The sequence below is a fragment of the Lissotriton helveticus genome, chromosome 4_2 (assembly GCF_964261635.1).
Source record: "Lissotriton helveticus chromosome 4_2, aLisHel1.1, whole genome shotgun sequence".
NCBI classification, from domain to species: domain Eukaryota; kingdom Metazoa; phylum Chordata; class Amphibia; order Caudata; family Salamandridae; genus Lissotriton; species Lissotriton helveticus.
Window position 1 is genome coordinate 7317423 of NC_136064.1, and position 27788 is coordinate 7345210.

The 27788-nt window shown below is 45.8% G+C and overlaps 1 protein-coding gene across 1 annotated transcript in view; it reads right to left on the minus strand.

Moving 5' to 3' along the window:
• Positions 1-1171: 1171 nt before the first annotated feature.
• The window catches only part of AMER1 (APC membrane recruitment protein 1), a 63212-nt gene continuing 36595 nt past the window's right edge, over positions 1172-27788 (minus strand). The window contains exon 2 of the mRNA XM_078640105.1: positions 1172-5608. Coding sequence (XP_078496231.1) covers positions 2039-5506 — 3468 coding nt within the window. The 5' untranslated portion in view covers positions 5507-5608 and the 3' untranslated portion in view covers positions 1172-2038. The remainder of the gene's footprint in view (positions 5609-27788) is intronic.

Genomic DNA, 27788 nt, shown 5'->3' on the forward strand with positions numbered 1-27788 from the left:
ACGATCCGCCTCCCTCTTCTTCGCACACACCCCCCTAATCAATCTAGGCAACAGCGGAAGACGCTCCTTCTCACATCAGGCGTCCAAAGCTTGGAACAACCTTCCCCTGCACCTCAGGACCGCCTCCTTGCTCCAGCAACTCAGGAGAGAACTGAAGAACTGGCTGTTCGAACAAACAGATCACCTCGCAGCAGCCAGCAAGCCAAGAGTTTTGAGATTTGCACAGGTGATTTGTAGTGCTTTATAAAAAATGATTGATTGATGTGGACCCAACAAACACCTCTTGTGCCATCTGAAATTTTTGGGAGATATTTTTGGAGGAGACATTTGACCTAGTCACAGTCAAAATTGCTGTGGAATTTAATCTGTGAAGTACCGAGTAAATTCAAGAATTTAATCAATGAAGCGCAAAAAATCGGTAATAGATACCAGTGTGCTGGATGGCACGCAACAAATTCTAATGTCATGTCCGGTAGATGGAGCTAAAGGCGAAGCCTCATGATGGCATGGATCACGCTGGAGAGATATAGGAAAAGAAAAGTTTTCCAGGACAGTCTGACACCTGGAAGGACTATGATAAAGAAATCAATCTGAGGAAAGCTGTATCATGGCACACCAAAATCATACCCATTTCCTTACAGAAGAGCCACCATTTTGTTCATCTGTGAAAAATGGTAAAGTTAAAACATGGCCTTTGCTTTAAAAACTTCAATTAACTGCTTTCCAAGAAACAGGTGGCAGAAAATCTGTTGCCTACCACGACCCTTTGCTCTGTCACCAAAAACGCATTCACACTTATTATACAGGGATGTAATAAACTAAACTGCAAAAATACCAAAACAGATTCGTTTTAGGTTTTACCTTGGCCACGGTACACGAGAATGACACGGACTTCTGGCCATTGCAGATGAAAAGGCTAATAATGGAAAACAAATTGGCTCCTTTGTTGCAGGGTAGGGGTTAGTACGAATGTCATTCGATTTAAACAATCTACCTTTTCACGCCATTGAATGAGTAACTGATGTACAGAGGCTGACGTGTCGGTAAGCAGGAAGTATGATCCCTTCTGCACATTCAGCATTTCACAAGAATCTCACGAAAACCATAAATGGCAAAGGTCTGTGGGGCTGCCTGAAAATGAGGTCTGCCTATGAACAACACATTCACAAAGTAATGGAAAAAAGATTTATTGACAAACAATTCCTTCCATTCAGCACCAAAATGTACACTATTACAAAGGTGTGCACTGTCCGCTCGATATGTATTGTGGAATTGTGTTACAATATTGTGAGCCCTCATAGACCTTCAACCTGTCAACTATATATTTTAATAAAATAAAATACAAAACAAAAAAAAACGAAGAGACACCCTTGTCTTTGGTGATTGGTGTAAAACATGGCATGACAACATTAACAAGAACAGTGTAAAGTTCTGTGCACGCTTCTTGCGCTCTAGTGTTTTATGCTTCAGTGCTAGCTCCACCTCCTCTTCCTTTGCTGCATTCAATTGGCCGAAACAAAGAAAAAACATACAATTTAAAAAAAAATCCACTACAGAGCCTAATTTAGGCTGCTTATTAACGTCCAGTATTCTAAATAAAAGAATACATTACTCATATCATAATAATGAAACTTCCTTCCAAAGAAAATCGACTCAACCTGCTATAATGTATCTACAGCTATGAGCTGAAATAGCTCAACACATACATCAATTTTTAAGTGCAGCACAACCAAGGGAGTTCTAGATGCGATCATGTTGGACTGGTATAACTTGGAAGTATATAAAAGACCAGCATGGCCCATCACCTGGATATCTGCGCAGCCGCAAGTGTTTGACGCGGCGGTGAGGGTAGCTACCTTGTGGTGCATGCGCAACTTGCAGAAGCACACACTGGTAGTGCCGTTCAACTGAGTGTGTAAATATATACCGCAGTATAAAAAATACAATCCTCATACATTATGGCTAAGCGCACTACAGTAAAGGCAAAACAAATCTATTTAGACAAATTTTCCTACATTGCTGCAGACAGCAAGGTCTGCTAGACGCCTTCTGCACTCCCAAAAGTAAAAGAAAGCATTTGGTTGGAGCGATACTCGCTGCAGTCATCGGTCCAGCAAGCAGGCACAGGTTTAACATGCTCTATTCTTCCTTTCTGCATAACTTTTTGAGGGCTTTCATAGCGCTCAGCGAAATTTGCAGAGTGTTTTAAGGTTTCGGTGCCATTTGGGTTGAAATGAGGCATTGCTTGGGTGATGCCTATAGGTTTACATTTTTTTGTTACATTGTCAGAAGACTTAGGGAAGCAGAACTGTGGGCAATCTTCTTTTTGCTCTTCCCAATGTAGCTCGCGGTCAAGCTTCTTTTGAATCTGGTCTGCATAATACTGGTAGGAGCCAGGCACCTCGGAGGACTGCCTGCCATTTCTCAAGAGAGGTAAATTGGACGGTCTCACCATCTGTCTAGGGCTCTGGTTACTAGCCGCTCTGTTCTCTGGCCTCCCCTGAAAAAGCCTTCTGTCCGGCCTCTGCGGATCGCTTTCACATGGCACAGATGTATGCAAGCCACTACTCCAAACAGAAGCGTCACCATTGTCAGCCATATCCCATCTCTCTTCAGCCTCTGGAGAAAGATCATCATTGTAGTGTAGTGACCTCAACCACTTAGCAGCCGCTTCCCCACCTTCTGCATAAAACGGCGGGGCCCTTTCCCCGCTGCTACTGAGCTCAGAGGACAGAACATCTTTCTTGCCACCCCTTTTTACTGGAAGTTCACACGACCTAAGGCCACTTTTTGACAGGCGCATGTTGGCAAGCTCGAATTCCAAACTTTCTGTGTCAAGTGACCGACTCCGCCGGTTAATAGACAAAGGTGCTGGCATCGAAGAGCCAAGTCTATAGAGGCTGAGATGGCGGGGAAGACTGGACACGCCCCATTCGCAGCTTTGAAGCGTGCCTTGGGTGTCCATGCGAAACATTTGCTCGTCACATTCAGCAAAAGATTCTTTCTGCACAAAAATGCTCTCAAAGTCTTCAAATGATGCACTGATCTCTTCCTCTGCGCTAATTTCAATCTGCTGGTCAAATTCACCTTCCCCATCATTTTCAACATCGACTATGTCAAAGTTGACCATCGTTGGAAGGGTGGTGAGATTCTGAGTAAATGAGGAACCAGAATCCGAACTCCCCAGGCTTTCAGAGAGACTAGAGAACAATGTACCATTGCTGGTGAAGTCCACCAGAGCTTGACTAAAGCTCACTGCCTGCTCACACTCCAAATTGTTGTCTTGACTTGCGTCAACCACGCCATCATCAGGTTCCTTTGACAAGCTGCTTCCCGGGTGGGCTTTTCGTGCGTTCAGATGCATCTCTGAACCATTATGGCCATTAGTGCCCAATGCCACGTCGTCAGCATCCAAATCAAAGTTACAGCCACTTTTCGTTATTTGAACATGGCCGTTGGACAGTGTTCTTTGGTCAGAGCTTTCACTATAGAACCTGCTCAAACAAGGCATGGACAGCTCTTGAAAGTCTCTCCAAGATGGATGCTCAGTTCCAGAATCTGAAAAAGCATCATTAACACTAGTTCGGCTTGAGTGTTGAGAGCCCACTTGCTCACTATTAAGGCACCTTTGTTTTCTGCCAAGCAAGGCAGCTGTTCTATTTTTACATTCAGCATTTTGCTTGATACATGGTCCTTGATTTGCATATTCACTCTTCTTAAAAATGGGCTCCTTGTTCTGATCCCACTGCAGAATCTGCTTCTGAATTACAGCTAATCTTTCTTCCTCTGTTTCCATTGCACCCATTTGCTGTCCAATAATTTGCATCAAATTTATATCACTTGGAAAGTTGCGGTCTAAAAAATGGTCAAAAAGCTCTGGACAATATGCCTCATTTTTAAACAAGGATTTTCCTCCAAGAGGGGGACTCATGAGGCTATCATCTGCCTCGTAAAACTCATAAAGGGCGTCCCCGCTATAGCTGTCTCTGGGAAGACGGTCCTTCTTAAAGTCATGACTGACGCTGTCTCCTGTGTCGTCATCAGGCCCTGGGGTGTTTGAATCAAAATAACCTTCATCACTATTGGGTGCAGAACCTTGGTGGTCACTCTGCGGTGTTAGGTCTGCGGCGTCCATGACACTGGCTTCAGCACAGAGGGGAGTCATCTCCATCTGAAGAGGAGGGGCAGGGTCTGAAACATTCTGCACCTCCAAATAACTTTCGTCAGACCCTCGGTCATGGCTCGCATCCCCTTCGACAGCCTTCTCCCACAAATGCTGCAGGTATTCATCTCCCAGCTCATCTGGAGTTGCCATTTCTTCACCTCCTCCTTGATAGGTTACAAGACAAGAGCTCCTTTTGGTCAGTTCCCGACTACGCTCTACAGACACTGTGCTGTCAGCAATGCTGTCAATATCTTGGTCGGCAATGATGTCTCCACAACCAGTCAAGGAATCAAAACTTTTGAGAGAGGAAACGTCATCAAATAAGAGGCTCATATGTCCTTCCGAGGGTGTCGATACTGGTTCAGTATCCTGGTCATCAGAGGGAATAATTTCTGGAATGCTACCATCATCAAATTTGGCACAAGCAGGGACTGCGTCCAGGATTACATGGTTACTGTCATTTGCGGTCACATTTTCTACAGTGTGCTTATGTGCGGACCTCGTTTCTGCACCGACGTTTAACTCTAATTCTTTGCCAACAACATCAATGTCCAAGTGCTTGTTTATTTTGCTCAAAATAATTTTTTTACTTGGACTTTCTATCAACACTGCAACTTGACCGTTGTCCACTGGATTAAGAGCATTTATGTCTTGGGGAGCAGCTGGCTCGATCCTTGGCTTTTTGTTTACGCCCGCTGGCAATACATTCAACTCCAGCTGGTCTTTATCAGAATTATGTGCCTTGCTCTTTTTGTGTCGCCGCATCCCACTGAACAGTCCTTTTAGGCCTTTCTTGGCTTTGGGTAAAGATAAAGTCTTGTCTTCTTTCGGTTTGGAATCCAGAGCCTCTGTGCTGGTCCATGACGAGGCTCTTGGGTGGTTGAGGTCAAGATTGGCACCGGCCTGAATTCCCAAGTGTGCACTCTGAGAGCTTGGAAGCGTTTTAGAGCCGCGATGCTCGTGCGAATTCAACGCGGTCTCTCCGTTGGAAATATTCTCCAAAGGCCCTCTTCTCGTTTGCCCATAGCTGACGTCACTGATGCAGTCGTGGGTCTTGCTCTTACAGAGGCTCTTCTTCAAGGCTCCCTTTCCAGAGCTCTTAGTCCTACTACTGAAGAAATTTGGAAGGGTGCAAATACTTTTGCGTACCCCAAAGAACCTGAACGATGTTTTCTTCTGCTTTCCTGGGAGCGGCTGGTCAGGTGGGAGCGCAGGATCCTCAGCCTGGTCCGCGAGCAGACCTGCTGCTTGAGCTTGGCTCCCGGAGTCGGAGACTTCACAGAACACAGGCTTTGTTTCAATGGTCGCCTTTCTGCCATCATTGCTCGAGCAAGTTTCCATGGCAACAGACGAAGATTCAGGTGTGGTTAGCTGGCGACAAGAACAGCAGATCTGGTATTCGTTTCCTCTTCAATCTGTGCAGATGGCATCATCATTACGGATCTAAAAAAAAAAAAAGTGAAAAAATATCAATGCTAGCCTCAAGATACAAGTCTTACACATCTTCTACATGAGTGCATTTAACAGTTCTGCCTGCTAAAAATAAGTACACATTAGGAAAAGCAAGATTCTCATCTCCATTTCTCGCTCAATGTTTAATTCATGTGAAATGAATGCCTTTTGCATTAACCACATTTTCAAGGCTGGACCAAACAAAACTGCACTACGTAAGGTTTGTGTAACTGGCGCCCGCTGCATAAAACACCACGTGTGTGTGTGTGTGGGAATAGAAACTCACAGGATGACACTATTCAGGCCACGGTGGTTACAGAATCACACAGAGGATGAAACCTTTGCTTCAACTTGCTTTTCATATGTTTTCTGGCAACAATCGGACACCGCCTCTTTGCCTCACCACCACCAACCTCTGCCCAAGTGTTTCAGAAGCTGAGGCAAACACAAGATTTTAGGGGACAAACACATAACTCAAAGCAATTTTAAAGAATGGTCAGTGATGCACTAACATCTGGAAGCGAGACAAACAGGTGGACAAAAGGCCTCGATTTGCGTATGTAGCTTTAAAACATCTTTTGTTGCTAAAGTGCACGTTTTCAAAGCTGTCCTAACAACTTGTGTCTTTACAAGTCTACATGAACATACCAATGTACACCTAGATGCATTTTCCTAAGCAGAGAGTTGTCTCTCTGATTATGAGCTTACGTGCTCTAATCAGCACAATATGACCCAACCTGTTGCTCGATAATGCATATCCTTATAGAAGACCCCTCACTCACCAACCTAGTTGGTGACATGCTTCATCATCGGGGTCCCACCCCATAGGCCGAGTGCCTATAGGGTGTGCTGCGACACCTGACTACAGTGGAGCTGGTTAATTTTCTTTTATGTGTTCAAATCTATAAAAAAATGTTTTTTTATAAAAAAGGGCCAACACTACTCACTGCAAGTATTTTATTCTTGAGTGCTTGAACCCTAGTTAAAAATAAAGTGTGGCACCTGTGCCTAATTAGGTAGGCTTTGGTGTCATAAGTAGTGTTAAAAAATATATATAAAAATAGCAAAAGTGTGCTATGTGAATGTGAATCTTACAAAACTATTGGTTAAAAAGGTCTACATGTTTCAACCCATATATTTATTCAAGGGTTTTCGTCAGGACCGTGGTGTTTTGAACTGGGTGGTCCGCTCTCGCAAAGGAGCGTCCTGCCCTAGTTCAAATAGGAGACCGCAAATTGCGGTTTCATGAAAAAGAGGGTGCGTTTTTCCTTTTTTGGGAAAAAAACCTGTAAGAAAACAGGAAGACAAAAAACAGGAAGGGGTCACATACTAGGGTAGACAAAACGAATGTACCACATTTAACACATAGGTTTATGATCGTTACCCCAATCATATGATCCAGGTGTGGGGTCATGCCAGCATTTTAATATCAAGTGTAGGGTTCCTCTATTGCGGTCATGCAACAGTACTACAGTGATAATTGCCGGATTGTGCCTATTCAATCAAAGGACCGGCGCCAAAAGGAGAGGTGTCGAACTGATTTTGGCGTCAGAAAATATCGTGTGTAAAAACACAAGGGGCCGATATATAGGAGAGTGATCTATATCGTGCTGCGACGTGAACGGCTGCCAAGAGTTGTTTGTGAGCAGTCGTGTCATTGCCGCCATAATTCATGGAAGCGACTTGTTTTGTTAAATGCTTACGCTTAGATGCGGAACTACCGCTTCATGGGCACCAGCGTTACCAAGACGACAAGAGTCCGTCTCCTGTAAAATAAAGAAAACATATGCCAAGTGTCAGCTGTGCGCTAGCTGAATTGTGGCGTTTGAGTACAGCCTCTGGGAACCTGCGATCAATCATTTCCGCGTTCCGATCAGCCCGTGTTTACTTACTTGCAACTTCTGATCGTCAGACCGAAAACCTACTTGGTTCCTGCTTGACGTGCCCCGTGGAATGACTCGGGTGCCTGTGCGCTGTCGGTAAAGTAAACCTGCTCGCACTTCCTGGTTGGGCGTGGCCGGGTCACGTGGTCTTGACACGCTTTTGGCTTCTTTGCTCGATGTAACTTGATTATGTCCGTCTATTTCTGAAACATAAATAAAATACTATCACCATAGCGATATAAACAATGAATGCTGCTGACAGAGTAGTCCTTCTACCCTGTCTATAAAAGCACCCTGGTTGGCCATTACCGGACCACGTGTCAAGACCACGTGACCCGGCCACGCCCAACCAGGAAGTGCGAGCAGGTTTACTTTACCGACAGCGCACAGGCACCCGAGTCATTCCACGGGGCACGTCAAGCAGGAACCAAGTAGGTTTTCGGTCTGACGATCAGAAGTTGCAAGTAAGTAAACACGGGCTGATCGGAACGCGGAAATGATTGATCGCAGGTTCCCAGAGGCTGTACTCAAACGCCACAATTCAGCTAGCGCACAGCTGACACTTGGCATATGTTTTCTTTATTTTACAGGAGACGGACTCTTGTCGTCTTGGTAACGCTGGTGCCCATGAAGCGGTAGTTCCGCATCTAAGCGTAAGCATTTAACAAAACAAGTCGCTTCCATGAATTATGGCGGCAATGACACGACTGCTCACAAACAACTCTTGGCAGCCGTTCACGTCGCAGCACGATATAGATCACTCTCCTATATATCGGCCCCTTGTGTTTTTACACACAATATTTTCTGACGCCAAAATCAGTTCGACACCTCTCCTTTTGGCGCCGGTCCTTTGATTGAATAGGCACAATCCGGCAATTATCACTGTAGTACTGTTGCATGACCGCAATAGAGGAACCCTACACTTGATATTAAAATGCTGGCATGACCCCACATATGATTGGGGTAACGATCATAAACCTATGCGTTAAATGTGGTACATTCGTTTTGTCTACCCTAGTATGTGACCCCTTCCTGTTTTTTGTCTTCCTGTTTTCTTACAGGTTTTTTTCCCAAAAAAGGAAAAACGCACCCTCTTTTTCATGAAACCGCAATTTGCGGTCTCCTATTTGAACTAGGGCAGGACGCTCCTTAGCGAGAGCGGACCACCCAGTTCAAAACACCACGGTCCTGACGAAAACCCTTGAATAAATATATGGGTTGAAACATGTAGACCTTTTTAACCAATAGTTTTGTAAGATTCACATTCACATAGCACACTTTTGCTATTTTTATATATATTTTTTAACACTACTTATGACACCAAAGCCTACCTAATTAGGCACAGGTGCCACACTTTATTTTTAACTAGGGTTCAAGCACTCAAGAATAAAATACTTGCAGTGAGTAGTGTTGGCCCTTTTTTATAAAAAAACATTTTTTGATAGATTTGAACACATAAAAGAAAATTAACCAGCTCCACTGTAGTCAGGTGTCGAGAAACACCCTATAGGCACTCGGCCTATGGGGTGGGACCCCGATGATGAAGCATGTCACCAACTAGGTTGGTGAGTGAGGGGTCTTCTATAAGGATATGCATTATCCAGCAACAGGTTGGGTCATATTGTGCTGATTAGAGCACGTAAGCTCATAATCAGAGAGACAACTCTCTGTCCACGAGGGGTTACTCCTCTATTGTTTTTTGTAAATTGCTTGGGGGACCAGGAGTTCCCACCTCACATAGTGCCTGTATATATTTTTCCCTCACTCTCTCTTTTGTTACTAAGCATTTTCCTAAGCGACAGATGTTTTGTTCAGAATGGGGAATGCAAATTGCAAATGACTGGGTGGTTCGAAGGATAGAACGTGTGGAATGGCTGAGTGAGAGGGTGACCATCACAGAAACGTGGTCTTTGCATTACTTTTTAACATACACATTAATATTACTTAAAATAAACTTTGTCCTTAGAGGATTTTGTGGTGGTGATTTTGGCCAGGTACACAACTGGCGATCAGCAGGAGTTGGGAAGCGGGGTGAACAGCTAGCCCACTGCGATGTGATACTGCCATTAAAACATGCCACTGTCATTAACTGTATAAACAGCACAAAGGCTGCAATATCCAGCAGGGCCCTGTATCTGCATGGTACGGCAGACCATTCTTTTCGCCTCGTGCATCGGTCACAAACAGAGCATGCGTAGCCATCAGAAGAATAGGTCACATGCAGCATGGTCAGCGACAGTCTGCTAAAGTTTGCGCAGAGGAACACATGGAGAGGGAGAGAAGCCAGTGAAAAAATACAAAGCCTGGTCATGTGAGTGTCCACCAAACCCATTAGGCGTGAAAGGAAGTGTTCTTGTGCAGTGTTCTTGCTGAGATCTGAAAGTGGACAAGGAGCCTGGATCTCACTGGCGGCAATCTTGAAGTACAGTTTATGTTTTATGATATCTGTATAAGAGCAGGAAATATTTATGCTGGGATGAAGAGAACCATTAGTTGTTACTTTGTTGAAAAAGTGCAGGATTGCCCACAATTGCATTGGAAGAATCTTCTGGTTTTAAATGGCGACTACTTTGACTACTCTGGACTAGTGGCTACTTTATTTACTAGCTCTTCTTGTGTGCACATTTATTGAAAATGTCAAGCATTCCTTCACATCTTCTGTTTCGGTTGGAGTCAGGTGATCCTCCGATGGAGTGGGAGATGCGGCAAGATCTAATCCAAGCATATGTGAAGGTGTTACAAGAATGTGGGTGTACTGCAAAGAATCATTGTGGCAGCACTGCTAGGGTGCAGCAGTTTTGAAACAGTTAAACCTGTTTCACCCCTAGAAAGCATTCTTAATTTGATGGTTACCAAATGGCGACAAAACATTATAGGACAATGTGGGGAGAACGTCAACAGTTCAAGAGAGATTTTAAATTTATTATAATTGAGAATGTGGTTATTCGAAGGGTGTTGGCCATAACCTGTGACTGAACACATCATGTAGGAAGAGGTGCCTTGTGATCAAATGTTAATGATAACGTCAAAGAAATTACAAGAAGCTCTATGGGCAGGATCAGATATACTCACCCTTCAGAAGGCTACTAAGTGCTGTAGCAGCATAAAGTTGTCAAAGAAGTATGGTCAGAAAGTCCCAAAACAAGCACTGGCGTTCCCAGTAGGTCTCGTAGAATGCAGTGCATCCTTCTTGCTGTAGTAGGGCGATTGGGTGGCTGTTGGTAATTAGAGAGTGGCCGGAGGGAACCCGGATGGGGGCAGGAGAGCTGAGATAGCGTGTTAGGGTGAAGAAAATTACATATTTATATGTATTTGTGCCCCCACGCGCTACCCTCTCACCATCTGCCATGTTGAATAAAAACCCCTGCATTACTTCACATTCAGAGGCCTTATTTCTCTGTCACCAGGCCCCTCCATGCCAGACCCTGAAAAAGGCACATGTTACATTTCTCTGCAGCACATTAGATATTTTGCTGAGCAGTCACGGAGAAGAGGCCCAGCCCGGGGTGTCTTAACAGTGTCAAATAAGGGTCGACCTGATAAAGCTGCATTCCGGCCCTGAGCAGGAGGCGAGCAGAAGCCCCTCTGCAGAGATAAGGCCCAGTTTTGCTGTCGGCTCTCAGAGATAAGTGGGGCCCATGTCAAGGGAAACCTCCAAGACAGTTACACAAGGGGTGGACAGGAAGGGCCAAACCAACTTGCTAGTATGAAGCAGCAACACTTCTACAGATGAGAGCAATCTGCATGCTGCCCCGAGCTAGAGATAAGACCAGACATGCTAGTCACTCTGACACCCAGGGCCCTCCCTGACCAACAGAAAAGAAACAGCCCTCGTGTAAAAGTCTGATAAAGTTACGCAAACAGGCAGTGCGAGTTTTTGCTGACCTTGCTGCCCCCTCTATGCACCCACCCACCTATGACTCATTACAGTGAACGCCTACATGCTCATATCTTTTTCTTTCCTTCTGCTTGGAGGGCTCCTCCCTATGTATGCAAAGAATGTATAAATATTATACTCTGTGAATAAAGCTCAGAACTCTCCTGAACCTGCTTGGTGAAAGGAGCTCTCCCTTAACTCGAGTTAATGCAATAAAGCCCATTGACTCTAACACCACGGACTCTGCTCCTCATTTATATTTGATCCTTTTTGCATCTATAGAAATTATGATAGTGTAAATAATTTATTTACCACAAGGGGAGGAGAAGCCGCAGAGCGCACGCTGGGCGAAGCCCTTTGATGTGCTGTGCGGCCGTGAATGCCAGCGTGTTAGGGGAGGAGAAGCCGCAGAGCGCACGCTGGGCGAAGCCCTTTGATGTGCTGTGCGGCCGTGAATGCGCGTGCTTGTTTGCTCACGTGAACTTAAAGAAAACCGCACGAACGAAACCCTTGGTTTCACGATTGTTTTCAGCACTTGAATTCTCGCTCCCTCAATGCGCTTGCGCGCATTGATAGGTCACGAGACCTAAAAATGGGTAGTTAAGTTAAAGTTGTAATCTTACGCAGGGGAAAAATAAAGAACAAAATGAGAAGGGAAGAACTCTACCAGGGGAAAAAATTGAGTGAAACTACAGATGCTTCGGTTTCAATCATTTAGAAAATGTGAAGAATTGACTCATGAATGACAGCATTTTTAAATCGCTGCAAAGAGAAGAGACATTTTGGGAGATTGTTTTGATGTGGGAAGTAGTAGTAGTTGTGGAAATGTTATGAAGAAGAGGTAGAAGATGGGGTTGTCTTATGTTTGAGTGAAGGCGTTTATGGGAGAGTTGCCTTACTGTGGTTTAATAATGGATAGGGTGAATACCATCGTAGATGTGTGGTGGATGGTACACTATAAAAAGTTGTTTGACCAACCGTGGCCAGCATGCGTAAGCCACATCCTCCGCTTATTCAGGGAAAAACATTGCAATGAAGGATTACATTTGGGCCGACTGGGAACACAAAGGGAGCATAACCAGCCGTGAAGGGCAAGACACTTTTTCAGTGGCCAACCCAAGAGGTATTGGGACCAAGATTAGACCAACAGCATATCCACCAAGCGTATATTGCAGGAAATACATGAAACAGTGAATATACGGACTTGGAGTAGGAGTATTTAACCCCTTGCAAGCAGCGCGAATTTTCGCGCTGTGCGGTATTTTAATAAGTGGGCGGGATTCGGACGGCCCGGGGGCCGTCCTCCGCACAAGCCCACCGTGATGCGTGACAGCTCCCGGCAGTCACAAGCATGCAAGGGGTTAAAATATACCCTGTACCGTTCTAAGGGTTCAAACACAACATTATATTAAAACACGATGCTATTTATGTGACAATACTGTTGCATTGTCCCATGTAGGGAATGTTACCTGTATTCCCGGGGAAAGGTTGCCTAGGGTAATGTAGAGTGCACACAGGAGGAAGAGGACCGTCATGGAGCCTATTCTTTTACTCACCCGTGCCCGTGAGTGACTTCGTTTCATGAGAAACGTCATGAGTATGCAGAAGAAATTTCCCTTTGACTTATCAAAGGTAATTCCAGGATGTTAGCTGGCTGCTAATATCATAGAAACACGGACATGCGTGTGGTCGGTAGAACGCCGGTTGCAGTGTTGACAACAGGTCGCTGTTGTCAGGATACGCGATCACATACTCGTGATGGGGTCTATTGAGTATTTCTGAATTGAAGGGAGGACGCATACTTTGAGTGCAGAATACGAACCGATGGGGACAAGTGATATTAATTACGGAATAGAGATACTGGGAAAAGGACTAAGGACTGTACAACGGAGGACATCGTATAACGGAAATTGTGGTTCCCAAGGAGTATGTGCGGACTATTGTTTATTTGATACTTGGAAATAACCATATACCAAGTGACTAGATATTAATTGAGCCCTGAAGAAATCAAATGTGCTAGAATTATGCACTACGAAACACGTGTTGGCTGCTTTTTCTTTGGATTTTGGAACAATAAAACATTATTTTGGAAGACAATATGAGCTGGCCTTTGTATGGATACGGAATTATGGACTGAACTGTACCAACTGAGAAATATTTTATTGAAAAGTGACTTCATATGTGTAACGAAGTTAGCAGTCCAGTAGCTGGGGTGGGCGGAGCTAGGTGGGCAGAGGGGAAGAGGAGGGGACAGGACAGGAAAGGGCAGTTAGAGTAGGGACCGGTTGGGGAGAGGACGTAGAGAATAAAGAGCAGAGTTAATAATAAGCCTTGTGTCCTTGTGTGATTGCCGGGACACTACAACTGGCGACGAGGGCGGGATATGGCAGTTCGCCATCCCAAGACCCCCAATTGAGCAGTGTCCGGTCCCTGGGCGTCGCGTCGACCGAGTTGCTGTTGTGACACGCGAGCCCGCCAAAGATCGCCGTCACGAGGACCAGAGAAGAAGGTCTACACGTCGCGATCAGTGAATTTCATGAAAACCCCTGGCGCAGCTGAACGAAGTGCTGCTCGAGTACCAGGGAGGAATTTGTAATCGAGCGCTGTTCGCGCCAAGGAAAGACTGCAGGTGCCCACGTGAGTACGGGCTGAAGCGAGGCTAAAGGAAGCTGAGCAAGGGCTCGGGAGCTCACCCCGACCCTGCTGCGCTGCGCTGCTGAAATAAATGTTGGGGACTGGCTGAGCGCTGTGAGAAGAAGCGCCGTCCCGTAAAAGAAAGACTGTGCCGCGTTGTTGAAAACCTCACCCCCGATGCGTGGGAATTCCGTGAGCTTACCTGGTGGTAGTGAAGAAATAAACCCAGAAGGAAGGCGTGGGACTGAAATGAAGACCGGGGTGAGTCCCTGTGAAGAGCTGTGAAGCTTGCATGGTGAGAAGAGCTGCATGTGGCCAAGTCTCGTGAGAGTTGGGCGGCCATCTTTGAGTCAGGCGACTTCCGGGACATCCTCCCTGGGCAAAATAGAGGCGGCCATTTTGAAGTCAGGCATCAAGTAAAGAAAACAAGCACTGACAAAGGAACAAGCATCAGAAAACAAACAAGCATTGATAGTCACAAGAGACAAACAAGCATTGATAGCCACAAGAGAACAAACCTTGGAAACGCACGCCAGTCGCTGACGCAAGAAGCGGACGCGGGCGCCAAAAACCCATTGCCAAGATGTCTAACCCTCCCGCGCAGAAGGATGTCAAGGGAGGCACCCACCTGCGAGCCCCGGAGCCATTGTCAGTCACAACAGGAAGCAGCATGGGCCTAAAGTGGCAAGAGTGGCTAGAGGACTTTGAGGACTACATTGAAGGGTCCAAAATAGAACCAGACAAAGACAAGATAATAGCCCTCCGCAATCTTGGGGGGCGTGAGATAAGCAAGATTGTACGTGAGATCCCAGCCACAGATAGTGACACCTATGACAAAGTAAGAACCGTCCTAAACAACCGTTTTCTGCATAAGAGAAATGTTGACTATGAGAGACACAAATTCCACCAACAGCGCCAGGGAAAGGAAGAACCACTGAGCTCCTTCATACATCGACTGCGCCGGCAGTCCCAACACTGTGACTTTACAAACTTCTCGCCGGATGCAGCCATCAAATCTCAAATAATCACTGGGTGTCACTCGGAATCGCTGAGGCGGCGACTCCTGAGAAAACCACAGGAACTAGCAGAGATTGAAGAGAACTCCCGGCTCTACGACCAAGCCGAAGAAAACGCGGCGGAAATTGAAACCGGACCCAGTACCAGCCGTGAACACGCCAACCGCATCACTGAACGACGGCAGGGGCGACAGGATCGACGCGACAGTGGAAGACGTCACCCGCGAGACAGATCGCGGCGCTCCGAGTACTCGCCCAGGCGACGCCCGGACTACAGGAGGAAAGTACCCGAAAGGAGAGATCGCCGACCTGAACGCACGAGGCGATGCTTTAGGTGTGGATACGACTACCCTCACATCGACTCCTGCCCTGCCATGGGCCAACGGTGCAGAAAATGTGGACGGTCCAACCACTTTGAGGCCATGTGTGGGGACTACCACAAAGAAAAACGCAACGACAGTGACAGACAGGATGGGTCGCAGCGGCCCTCACGATCGGAGGCCAAACGTCATCACATCAGAGCAGTTCAGGAAGAGCCTCCGAGATCTCCCACGTCCTCACACTCCAGCCACGACTCTCGACGCTCCAGGTGGGACCGTCGTTCTCCGTCAAGAGACTCCAGATCGTCCTCATCCAGGCATTCGTCGTACACCACCGAATATGTCAACTTTGCTGATCATGATCAGTTCAAACGTTATCCACGCCTCAACATCAAAGTGGGCAACCACGCCGCCAAATTCATGATGGACAGCGGAGCATCGCTCAACTACATATCAGTTGCCGAACATGACCGATTGGACCCCAAACCACGTCTGCACTTTGCGCCCGTCCGCGTCTACACCTGGATGGCGAAGAAACCTCTCCAATGTTTGGGCAAGTTTGACACCACCCTCACGCATGGCAAGCTCTCCATCCCAGCAGTTATCCATGTCATTAAAGGACCTGAGGCTGACTGTCTGCTGAGCCTCCCCACGGCTGAACGTCTTCAGTTGGTGCACATCCTCTTCAACGTCCATGACATTTCGGACTGCGCTGGAAAATTCCCTTCCCTCTTCAGAGGTTTGGGAAAACTGAAAGGCCACAATACACAAACACTTGCTTTAGGGTTCGAGGGAAATTTTTAAAGACCCAGCACAGTTATAACCCCCCACACAAATTATAAACAACAACAAATAACCGTGGGTCTAGTAATCAACTCAAGGCATGAAATGTATAGCTGGCTATGTGTCTGTTAACGCTATTCAGATAGGAGACAGACTGGACAGTTAACCACTGTGAAAAATGTCCATCAGTTACTCGTTCTTTGCCACCCAGTACATCATTTGGTCTACTCCACAGTAGTTTGACCACCACTCTCTCCCCATAGATATATAGGAGATAAGTAGTGTGAGAGATGTCTGGTAGGTGTTATTTGTTTGTAACTGAGAGCAGTGCTTAAATAGTAAGTGAAGAAAAAATATCTAAAGTGTAAGATTGGATAGTGCATACAATATTCACTTTATTCTGGAGTCATGCACCTCCAATATTAAAAACAACGATAATGCAAGAAAGTCAGGTGGTTCAAACAAATACTTTCTGACTGGGTGATCTGGTCGACATGTTTCTGCGGACTACGGTCTTTTACTATACCAGCCGCTTCCTCAGGACCCATAAACTTACTTGCTACTGCTAATGTGAATTAAATCATAAGTGAGAAACAGGACATTTGTGAACAGAAAAAGTGTCACCTGTACACTTCCATTTTCCTCCTTAATTTGCAAGGGGAATAGCCTCACCTCACCTGGCAAACAGCTCAGGAAAATGAAGCACCGCTCTCTCCGTCGGTACTTCCAGCAGCCGGCCGGGCTGTTTTGACCTCCCCAAACAGCCCGGCCGGCTGCTGGAAGTACCGACGGAGAGAGCGGTGCTTCATTTTCCTGAGCTGTTTGCCAGGTGAGGTGAGGCTATTCCCCTTGCGAATGAAGGAGGAAAATGGAAGTGTACAGGTGACACTTTTTCTGTTCACAAATGTCCTGTTTCTCACTTATGATTTAATTCACATTAGCAGTAGCAAGTAAGTTTATGGGTCCTGAGGAAGCGGCTGGTATAGTAAAAGACCGTAGTCCGCAGAAACATGTCGACCAGATCACCCAGTCAGAAAGTATTTGTTTGAACCACCTGACTTTCTTGCATTATCGTTGTTTTTAATATTGGAGGTGCATGACTCCAGAATAAAGTGAATATTGTATGCACTATCCAATCTTACACTTTAGATATTTTTTCTTCACTTACTATTTAAGCACTGCTCTCAGTTACAAACAAATAACACCTACCAGACATCTCTCACACTACTTATCTCCTATATATCTATGGGGAGAGAGTGGTGGTCAAACTACTGTGGAGTAGACCAAATGATGTACTGGGTGGCAAAGAACGAGTAACTGATGGACATTTTTCACAGTGGTTAACTGTCCAGTCTGTCTCCTATCTGAATAGCGTTAACAGACACATAGCCAGCTATACAAAACTGAAAGGCCGTCAAATCCATCTGCATATCAACGAACAAATCAAACCAGTGGCTCAACACCCGCGAAGAGTGCCATTTCACTTGCAATCCGCGGTTGAATGTGAACTGCAGGAACTTTTGGACGCCGACATCATTGAGCGCACTGCGGGCCCCACTCCCTGGGTGTCCCCGGTGGTTATCGTCCCCAAGAAAGGGTCCCAAAACAAAGTCCGTCTCTGTGTGGACATGCGTCTGCCGAACACGGCCATTGAGAGGGAGAGACACCCAGGCCCACTCCTGAGTGACATGATCACGGCGCTCAACGGGGCAACCGTGTTCTCTAAGCTGGACCTAAACAAGGGCTACCATCAGCTCGAGCTGGACGACAGCTCGAGCCCCATCACGACGTTTGCCACCCATCTTGGTCTATTCCGCTACAAACGTCTCAGTTTTGGCGTTTCATCAGCCGCCGAGATCTTCCAGGAGGCCATACGTCTCGTCATCCACCACATCCCTAACGCCCTTAATTACAGCGATGATATCTTGGTCTACGGTTCGGACACGCAGGAGCATGACACCGCCCTCGATCGTGTCTGCCTTGCTCTGATGGAAGCTGGGTTGACCCTCAACAAGGACAAATGTGAATTTCATCAGTCGACCCTGAAATTCTTCGGACACATCTTCTCAGCGAGTGGCATGAAACCTGACCCGGACAAAATCGCCACGCTCAACAACACCAAGAGTCCGGCGGACGTCAACGACCTGCGCTCCTTTCTTGGGATGGCAAGCTACTGCGCCCGCTACATTCGTGATTACGCCACCGTAAGTCACCCACTGAGGCTCCTCACGAAAGCTGGCGCACAATTTGTGTGGACCCCGGAGTGTGAGCGTGAGCGTGCCTTCAAGGACATCAAACACGCCGTGGAATCAGCCAAGTGCCTCTCCTATTTCAATCCCAAGAGGAAAACGGAAATCACTGTGGACGCAAGCCCCGTGGGCTTAGGGGCCATCCTGGCACAGTACGACCATGAGTCGGATCAGAGGAGGATCATCGCCTATGCCAGTAGGAGCCTAACAGACCCTGAGAAACGATACTCCCAACCGGAGAAGGAGAGCCTGGCCGTCGTGTGGGCGTGCGAACACTTCCACATCTTCATATACGGGAAACACTTCACACTCATAACCGACCATCAGGCACTTGTCACGATCTATGGGAATCCCAAGTGCAAGATGCCCCCCAGGATCGAAAGATGGGGCTTGCGGCTGCAAGAGTACACGTTCTCGATCATTCACAAACCGGGGAAGGATGAGAATCCAGCTGACTATATGTCTCGCCACCCCCGAGACTCATCAGAGACTGCGCCCTCCATTGCGGAAGAATACATTCACTTTGTGGCTAATCATGCTTGTCCACCAGCCATCCCCATGCACGCCATTCGGGAAGCGACCAATCAAGACAACATCCTACAAGCAGTAATAAAGCGTACCCGAACCAACAGATGGAGATACCACCCGCAGGAGGAAGAGGAAAGCCCTGCTGTCAAGAAAGAACTCCAAGCCTTCTGACATGTCTCCGACGAACTCTCTGTAACCGGTGACGACCTCCTCCTCAGAGATCACAGACTAGTTATACCAGTGACACTGAGACAAGGAGTAATCGACTTGGCCCACGAAGGCCATCGAGGAGTCGTCTCCACCAAAAGAGCACTGAGAGAACGTGTCTGGTTCCCAGCCCTCGACCAGATGGTTGAGGACACGTTGAAAGACTGCCACCCATGTCAACTGACCAGCCACAGTAATCCACCTGCACCCCTACAGATGACCCCATTGCCTGATGGGGTATGGCAAGAAGTTGCCATGGACTTTTATGGCCCCCTGCAATCCGGGAAGTATGTAGTCGTCATCCTGGATGAATACTCCAGGTTCCCAGTGGCCCAGTTCATATCATCCACCAGTGCCGCCTGCACCCTCAAGGTACTTGAAGTCTTCGCGACTTGGGGTGTTCCCAGGGTCATCAAGACGGACAACGGGCCCCCATTCAATAGTCATGAATTCAGCGACTTCGCGAAACACATGGACTTTCAACATCGCAAAGTCACGCCACTCTGGCCTCAGGCCAACGGCACTGTGGAAAGATTCATGTCCACCATTAAGAGAACATTCCAGCAAGCCACGGCCGAGAAGAAAGATCTTCAGTCAGCACTGAACGAGGTCCTTAGTGCCTACAGGACCACTCCCCACTCTACAACGGGCCAATGCCCTGCGACTCTCATGCTCGGGAGGACAATGAGGAATCGGATCCCCACATGGGACGGAGCACTGAGAAAACCTCCGTCGGATCAACAACACAGAGAAATGGCCATAACAGATCGGCACCGCAAAGACAAAATGAAAGAGTATGCGGACCGCAAGCGAAGGGCCCGGTCCCCCTCCCTGAAGGAAGGCGACAGAGTTGTTGTCAAACAGGAACAACGCCAAAAGACTGATTGTCGTTTCAAGGATGAGCCCCTGACAATTACCCAACAAAAGGGCACCATGGTGACGGCAGAATCAGAGACACGAAGAGTCACCCGCAACGCTTCTCATTTCAAGAAGTGCTCTCCTGAAGTCCATGAAAGTACACCTGTGGTCCCCACACCTGTAGGCCGGGACAACCCTGGGACTGTCGCACCCGACACCGGACTTTCACCTATAGAAGAACCCTCACCTGAAGGTGTCGTGTCCACACCAGCGAGACCCCGCCGTCACGTGCGGCCTCCCAAGAGACTGATTGCAGAGATGGACTAATCTCTATTTCATTTGTTACTTTATTAAGAAAGGGGGAGATGTAACGAAGTTAGCAGTCCAGTAGCTGGGGTGGGCGGAGCTAGGTGGGCAGAGGGGAAGAGGACAGGAAAGGGCAGTTAGAGTAGGGACCGGTTGGGGAGAGGACGTAGAGAATAAAGAGCAGAGTTAATAATAAGCCTTGTGTCCTTGTGTGATTGCCGGGACACTACAATATGGACATTTTACTAATGACTGTATGAGTGCTCGGGGAAGACTTATGTGTTTTACTGTTATCTGCATCTGTGGATTGTAGTGGGGTTGTATGGTAACCAGCCCCTCATCCCCTTTGAGCACCACTTGATACATAAGGTATTGTACTTTCCCCCCGATCGTGCTGAGCGCCCGTTTATATTACTGGTTACCAGTCATTAAGGAGATGCGTGTGATCATAACCGAGGAATCCTTTATGGTGGACTCATTTCCTACTTCACAGATATAATTACGTATTAGGAGAAGACTCCTCACCCACATTCAATAGTGGCATGCTACATCATAAGTGCCTTTACCTCATGGACTTCCAGATGGTTAGACCCGGTAGGTGGGAGGGGAGTTTTCAGGATTGGCAAGTTATTAGTTTAAAAACGTCAGATATAAAAAGAATCTTCGAGGGAGAGTATATAACGAAATTATCCCTAAGTTTGTATTGAAATGTTAAATATGTAAAATGTTACCTGTGAGATATATGGTTGTATGCGAATATTAACTAAACTCATAAAATAACAAAGAAATGAAACCCCCACCCCTCCCAAAGAAAAGTGCCTTCACCTCATTAAGGTAGGTAAATACCACTTGAATGGGCTAAACCGCTAGCTGGGAGCTAGTTATAAAGTTAATCTTCTGGAGATGTGCAGCGATCCAGGTTTCTTCAAAAAATTACTATGGTTATGATCTAAAGTTAACTCCTTTTATTCAGAGGGTAACCATGTCATAGTTTAAGGAGGTGTTTCGAAACGCAATGGTTCATACAGCCAATCAGTTATCGTAGTTGCCTACATATTTCGGCAGATTCTAACTAGTCCGAATGGTCCTCCGGCTTCCCGCTGGGCCTACAAAACCCTGCTCGTATGCTTCAGACTATGAAAAGCATGAACTTAAGTAGAGGCATAAGGTTTTCAGAAATGTTTATCATGTAAAAACAGTGAAGTAGATCCAGAGTAAAAAAATGCATTTGTTTAACATATGCTGGAACACTGCCACACACCCATTAGTGACCACTGAAAAAAGAAAGAACACACAGGTTCCCATGTAGAATTACATATATAGTTCAAACTGCACACAAAGTTTGTAAAGTACAGAACTCATACATAAATGTTTGTACATGATTATACTTGTATAACATGGTTATACATGCCATCATATTATTTATAGCAGACGGATTGTATCATGTGCGCACTCACTGGTGACCTCACACATCCTGTTGGTTGGTTTTGGCATAAATAGAGGGGGCACTTCCCTGTAGTCAAACTCTTAAGAAAATAACATTAGGGGGCAGGTGTTAGATTGTTATCCTTTATGAACTCTTCTCTCGAGTATTTTTGGTCCACTCAGATTATACACCCTTCATTCCAAGGATCATTGGACAACATAACAAGCTCATACAATGACAATACAAATATGAAAATTTTCAGATCTGGCTATAAACCAGCACTCTTACTTGTAGGGAGAAAGTGAGTCGGCCAAAATGCTCTCTCTACGATGAAGGGTTTACATATTTATAAAGGTATCTTAGAACCCACTGAGCGCCCAGACTGCCCTCCTCCTGTTGTGATATCCCTAAAATGTTCTGGCTAAGTGTTTTGAGACTTTTCATACGCTTGCGCTGCTTGAATGGAACCGTCTCCATCCACAGTGAGGAGTTATCAAATCTGTGAGAGATGCTGGATCGTTGCAGGGACTACAGCATTTTTCACAATTGACCTGACCACTGCTTGCCACCACATCAAATTGGACCGAGTTGAAACTTCATTAAGCCACACGTGATCTAGCAATAGAAAATTATGCTTTCTGGATTTGCCAGTAAACAGTTGTAGTTCAAATGCTGATGAGTAGAGTTTTGTAGGGAATGAATGGAGGAAAAAGCCCTCCACGACAACATTTTGTTTTTAGATCACAAGGTGGTGAATCACATTACTTTGAGACAAGTCCTGGCAACATCACAAAAGGAAAACCTGGCTATCAAAAGTTGCAAATTCCAAGTTTGGCAGAGATTAAGTGGAATATCGGGGGCTCATAAACTCTAGTGAGGGATGCAACGAAGGAGAACATGTCAAAGCAATTCTATTTGCACCCAGGCTAGAGACAAAAAAAACACTTATTTCTATGACTTACAAAATGTTACTCAAGGTTTAATGAGAACTATGAATTAAAGGTAGAGTCACTTTAAAACATTTCTGGGAAGCGGAACAAGAGACTATTTTGAAATGGTCAAGAAGGGGCGTCAATGGTTATGACCTGTGAGCAGTTTTGAGAAGGTCACGAAAGAGGAATGGATAGCATTCAATGGATCTTTAGCACAGCAGTCAGCATAAAAATGATTCTGTGACTGAGTGAGAACATGGGCAGCTGAGCACGACCACACGTATCTGAAGGGACCACATACTGTTGCTTTAGTTTTGCAGGCCTTTGTTACATGATGCAGAATGTGCCTAGAAGGCTGAACGAAGCACAAGTGGATTATCGAGTTACAGCTAAAGTTAGAATAGTCTGTATGAAATTATCGGATTATCGGGTTACAGCTAAAGTTAGAAGAGTCTGTATAGAAGTTGACTGAGTATAGTGTGAGGTAGCTGTTAAAGTATGTTTTGACAGAAAGTAAGTGGGTTCAAAGAAATGGTCGCTTAGGAATGTAAAGGAGCAACTGGTCAGAAGGTCTGAAGTGTGGCATCTCATAGGCGACTACCCAGCTTATGGAAAACGTAAAGAGGAGTTGATGCTGAACAGTAATAGTGTGTTTAGAGGGAATAAGATTATACCTCTGGAAGGGTTGCACAGAGATGTTTGCATTGTCCTAGAAGAGACATTGAGGAATGTCTGGCACTAAAAGGAGTGGTAGGGAATATTTCGGATGACCTTTAATTGATGCTACTTGAACTGATAGGGGAGAAATTGTGTCCAAACGCAGCCAAAGGAATATAAACGGTTAAGCTGTGAAGTGTTTGTTAACAAAGCTCATTGTCTTCTGATAACACAGGCAACGGATATAATAGGACATTTTTCAGTACTACACTAAAGATAATCTTTTAGTAATTGTACTGATTAATTTTCCTACATGGCCCAGAGTGCATAGGGTTGGAAGTGTCACCACAAATGTTGTAATTGATTTTCTCGGGGATGCATTTTGCTGAGAATAAAATTGTGTCTGACAATAGACTACAAGTTCATATCAGCTAAAAGCAAGACTTTTTGAAAGACAACAGCACAAAACATTTTCAACAAGTATGTACCAGCCAAAGACTAACTAGCTAAGTGGGGTGCTTTAACAGGCTAGTGAAATAATTGCTCTAGTTAGCGATGAATCGGAGGTTTTGATGGAGAAAGGATTGCCAGAACAAGGGCCAGATTACGATGCTGGTTGGACTGCCCGTCCCACTACTGTGGCAGACGTCAGATTCTGACCACCGAGGCAGGAAAGCTCCAGCAGCCGTATTACGATGCAACTGCTACTACTGCATACCCAGAAAGGTCACTGCAAGTAGGTGCAAATGCACAGGAAACATGCAGTTGTACACACATGCGTGACACGCATGTGGGTACATGCCCTGTGCACCATATACCCCATTGCTGGAGTGTGGTGCTATATGCACAGTTCAGTCAATGGGGATACATGCCACCTACAGATGTACCTGCATTCAGGCACCCACAGGGTCGTAGTCTTCGGGGTTCAACTGCTGCGGTATCGGGGAGCCTGGGGAAAGGGATCCGCGCCGGAGTCCGCCAGGGAGAAGGGAAATCGGTTGAGTAATCACCCCTTTCCCACAACTCAAGGCAGCCGGTCAGATTGCCACAGTCGGGTTGTTGGAAACCCACATCTTAATCCAGACAGTAGTCGTATATCCCTGTACAGCTCTATGGATACAGTTAGACTCCGACCGCCATCTCGGCAGATGGAGAAAAGCAGTTGGAGTCAGCGGCCCTTCAGCGGTCGGTCAGAGAACATGATGCATGCATCATATTCCAGCGGTTGAACCGACTACTTCTGAAGAGACCTTTGCCGGCTGACCGCCTCAGACAGGACAGCGGAATGCGGTTCGACTGAACTCGTCATAAGGCCCTTAGTTACAAGCTTATGAACAAATAAAAAATAAAATACCAAGTACGTTCAGAGGAAGTCACCGTTCACACTGCTGCAGGGAAGGAAATCTGCAACTAATCAGTGGTTGGTAAATAGACGTAAAAGGTTGAATAAGGTATGTGAGAATGAAGAGTTGGAGAAGAAGGTGAAACTCACCAAGAAAGAAATGAAGAAGTAGATAAATAATCTGAGGTGGCTCGAGTTGGCATTCAATTTGGGGGGAGGCCAAGGGGTGGGACAAGACACGAACGTTGGATAATAAAGAGGCCACGTGCTGGTCTGATCTAATATCTTGCTGGATAATGGGGGTGAGAAAATAAATGTTATTTTCAAGCACACAACAGCTGTGCAAGTTCATGTCAAGCTTAGAATATAGCAAATATTTCAGAATATATCAGAATTAGGAAAGCACAAAAACCACTTTTTGGTAATTCTGAAGTGTGGTGGAAACCAGTATTTTAATACGAACAAAACAAATCATACACTACATTTGCACACATTATCGTTTGTACGCTGTATATTTTTATCAGTAACAAAATATGCCCAAAAAGAACGGTCATTTCAATTGAAAATGTGTTGTCTGTAGTGGCAGTGCACTACCACACCATGCATACTCCACTTTTTGCCACTCAACGTAACTCCATACAACTCACTCTGTGTCATTTTACTCCACTCTACACCACTGTACAACACTATGACTGAACTTGCCTTCACTCTTCGCCGCTGCATTATACAAAACTCAACTCCACACTGCTCTGCTCTACGCCACCAACTTTTAGCAATGCTCAACAGCAGCCACGCTGGTGTACAGCATGGCTAAAACATACTGGCAAAGTCAATAACTCTTGCATGGGCGAGACCTACAGGCTTTGCCAATGCTGGTTTTAAATGAAATTACACAAAGGGGGGGGGGGGGGGAGTGTGTGTGTGTGGGGCATGTGCAAACAGTTGGATTGGGGTGGGGGCTTGTAATGTGGCATGGAAGAACTGAATGATGCATTGAAATAGCCAAATGTGTGAAGCACTGATTCCGAGGCGGGCGGCTGAGGCTGACAGGAAGGGGACTAAAACCCATTTTCAATCCCATGCTGACTCTTCTACACAAATTTACCTTGCCATCTACTCTTCCCAACTCATAATACATGGGGTGGAGGGGTGTATGAATCTCCCTGTGTCTACATTGAGCTCTTCAGTGCTATGTAGCTGGCAATCAGATGAATTCCATATAATAACCCCTTGGTTCATGGCCATCCCTCTGAACGCCCAGCCTCCGTCCCATTGTCCTTCAGTGTAATCCTCACCAAGTTATGTAGCTGATCCCTGCTCATCCTCCTTTACTTTCCCAGCTGTGATCTTGGTGCTTCGTGCAGCTCTCCACAGATATTGCATGCACTGGATGAGCCCACGCCTGGGCTCGTTAGTCCAGCTCCCAGCCGCTGATCCTGGGGTACGTTTAACAGGATTATAGCCCACTTCGATGCAGACTGCGCGCATGGGACACAAAGGCCCACGTCATTTCCTCTAGGGGGCTATCCCGAGCGGAAGGCGCTGCGGTTCCGGATCATCAGTTTGAGACAGCCAGGCGCTGCAGTATATATTTAAGATAACTTGACACATTTTCCGAGTTTCAGCACCTCGGCTCACACTGCATAATAAATGTAATTTTCACAGACCGAAGGAGAGCAGAACACATCCTACTTCACAAGTGAGAAGCAGCGACAGCAGAATGCGGCGCGTGGCTACTATTACTGCAGCCAGCAGGACCAGGGGGCTCTGTGCACCGGACAGTGTGCACTGACTGGACAGAGCGGACTCTGCCGTTCTGGCGCTGTGTGGTGGAAGATACAATGTCAGGGTGGCACAGGGAACGTCCTGTGCTGGGATGTGTACGGTTTCCTGCAATCAACTCCCTCCTGCGTGGATGTATATTGTAATAAAAGGAATATGTTATAATGTTGCTTATATGAGTATATCTTGTAATAAACTGCTTCCTTCAAATATTGGCTGCACGGGTGTATATGGTAACAGAATGACTTCCAACTTTTGGTTGTATGGATATAAATTTTAACAAAATCTTCCTTTCACTTTTACAGAGCTAAATTTAAATACTTTCTGCCTTTCACTTTTGGTTATGCAGATGTATATTTTAATAAATTGCCTCCTTTCACTTTTGCCTAGGGCTGTTAGTTCGGTGACACTGCAAAGAACACTCCAGAAGGCTGTTGCAGCCTAGTACCTACATAACTGTACTCCCCCCCCCCTAAACTTAATGTAATTGCATTTATATAACACTTACTACCCCCGACGAGGCGTTGAAGAGCTTTTCGGCGAGTAGCACGCTACTCCGGGACCCAAAAGGGATTAGTGGTGAGTTAGTTTAGGGAAACACAAAATTAATTTGAGCGGTGGACATGTGAGTCGGTTAGTTGGATTGAAAAGGATAGTGGATGGCTAGAAGAAGGAAGGGGGTATAAAGTATTTATTTGGAGATCATAGTAGTAAGATGGGGTTTGGGATGAGTAAAGGAGAGATGGATAGAGGGAAGAGTCTCTAGAAGTGGATTAGGGAGAGAGAGGAGGTATCGATGAGCCTAGGAGGGATATATGAAGGAAGGGTCTAGAAAGGCTTGTTTGGATAGATTTGAACAGCAAAGGTGGTTTGAGATGATGCAAGTCTAGAAAGGGTTATTTTAGAGATCATAGTAGTAAGAATGGGGTTTAGGATGAATCAGAGAGTGGAGGTAGAGGATATTTTGAGAGAGGTACAGGATGAGATATAGGGTAGTGCCTTGTAGATGCTGAATTTGGAGTAAAGTAACAAATGTAAAGATACGCAAGTACATGGAAGGTACATATGTAAAACAAAGGCAACATATCTAGTTTTAAGTTGTATTTAATAAACTCAGGCCTTCAAGTGTTGCTGTACTTGAAACACATTTATTCGTTTTTATACATATTTTCCCTTTTTAATAATTCAATAGTGAAGCAATTATAGATCGTTATGATAAAATTTGTACTTATGTATGCAGTGACCTATATGTTAAACATAAAATAAGATAACCATAAGAAATATGTCAGTTTATTTAAGCACACCTAACGAATATCTATATAGTCGCGACTTATACCAATATTACCAGTATAGTGGTTGTAAATAGAGTAT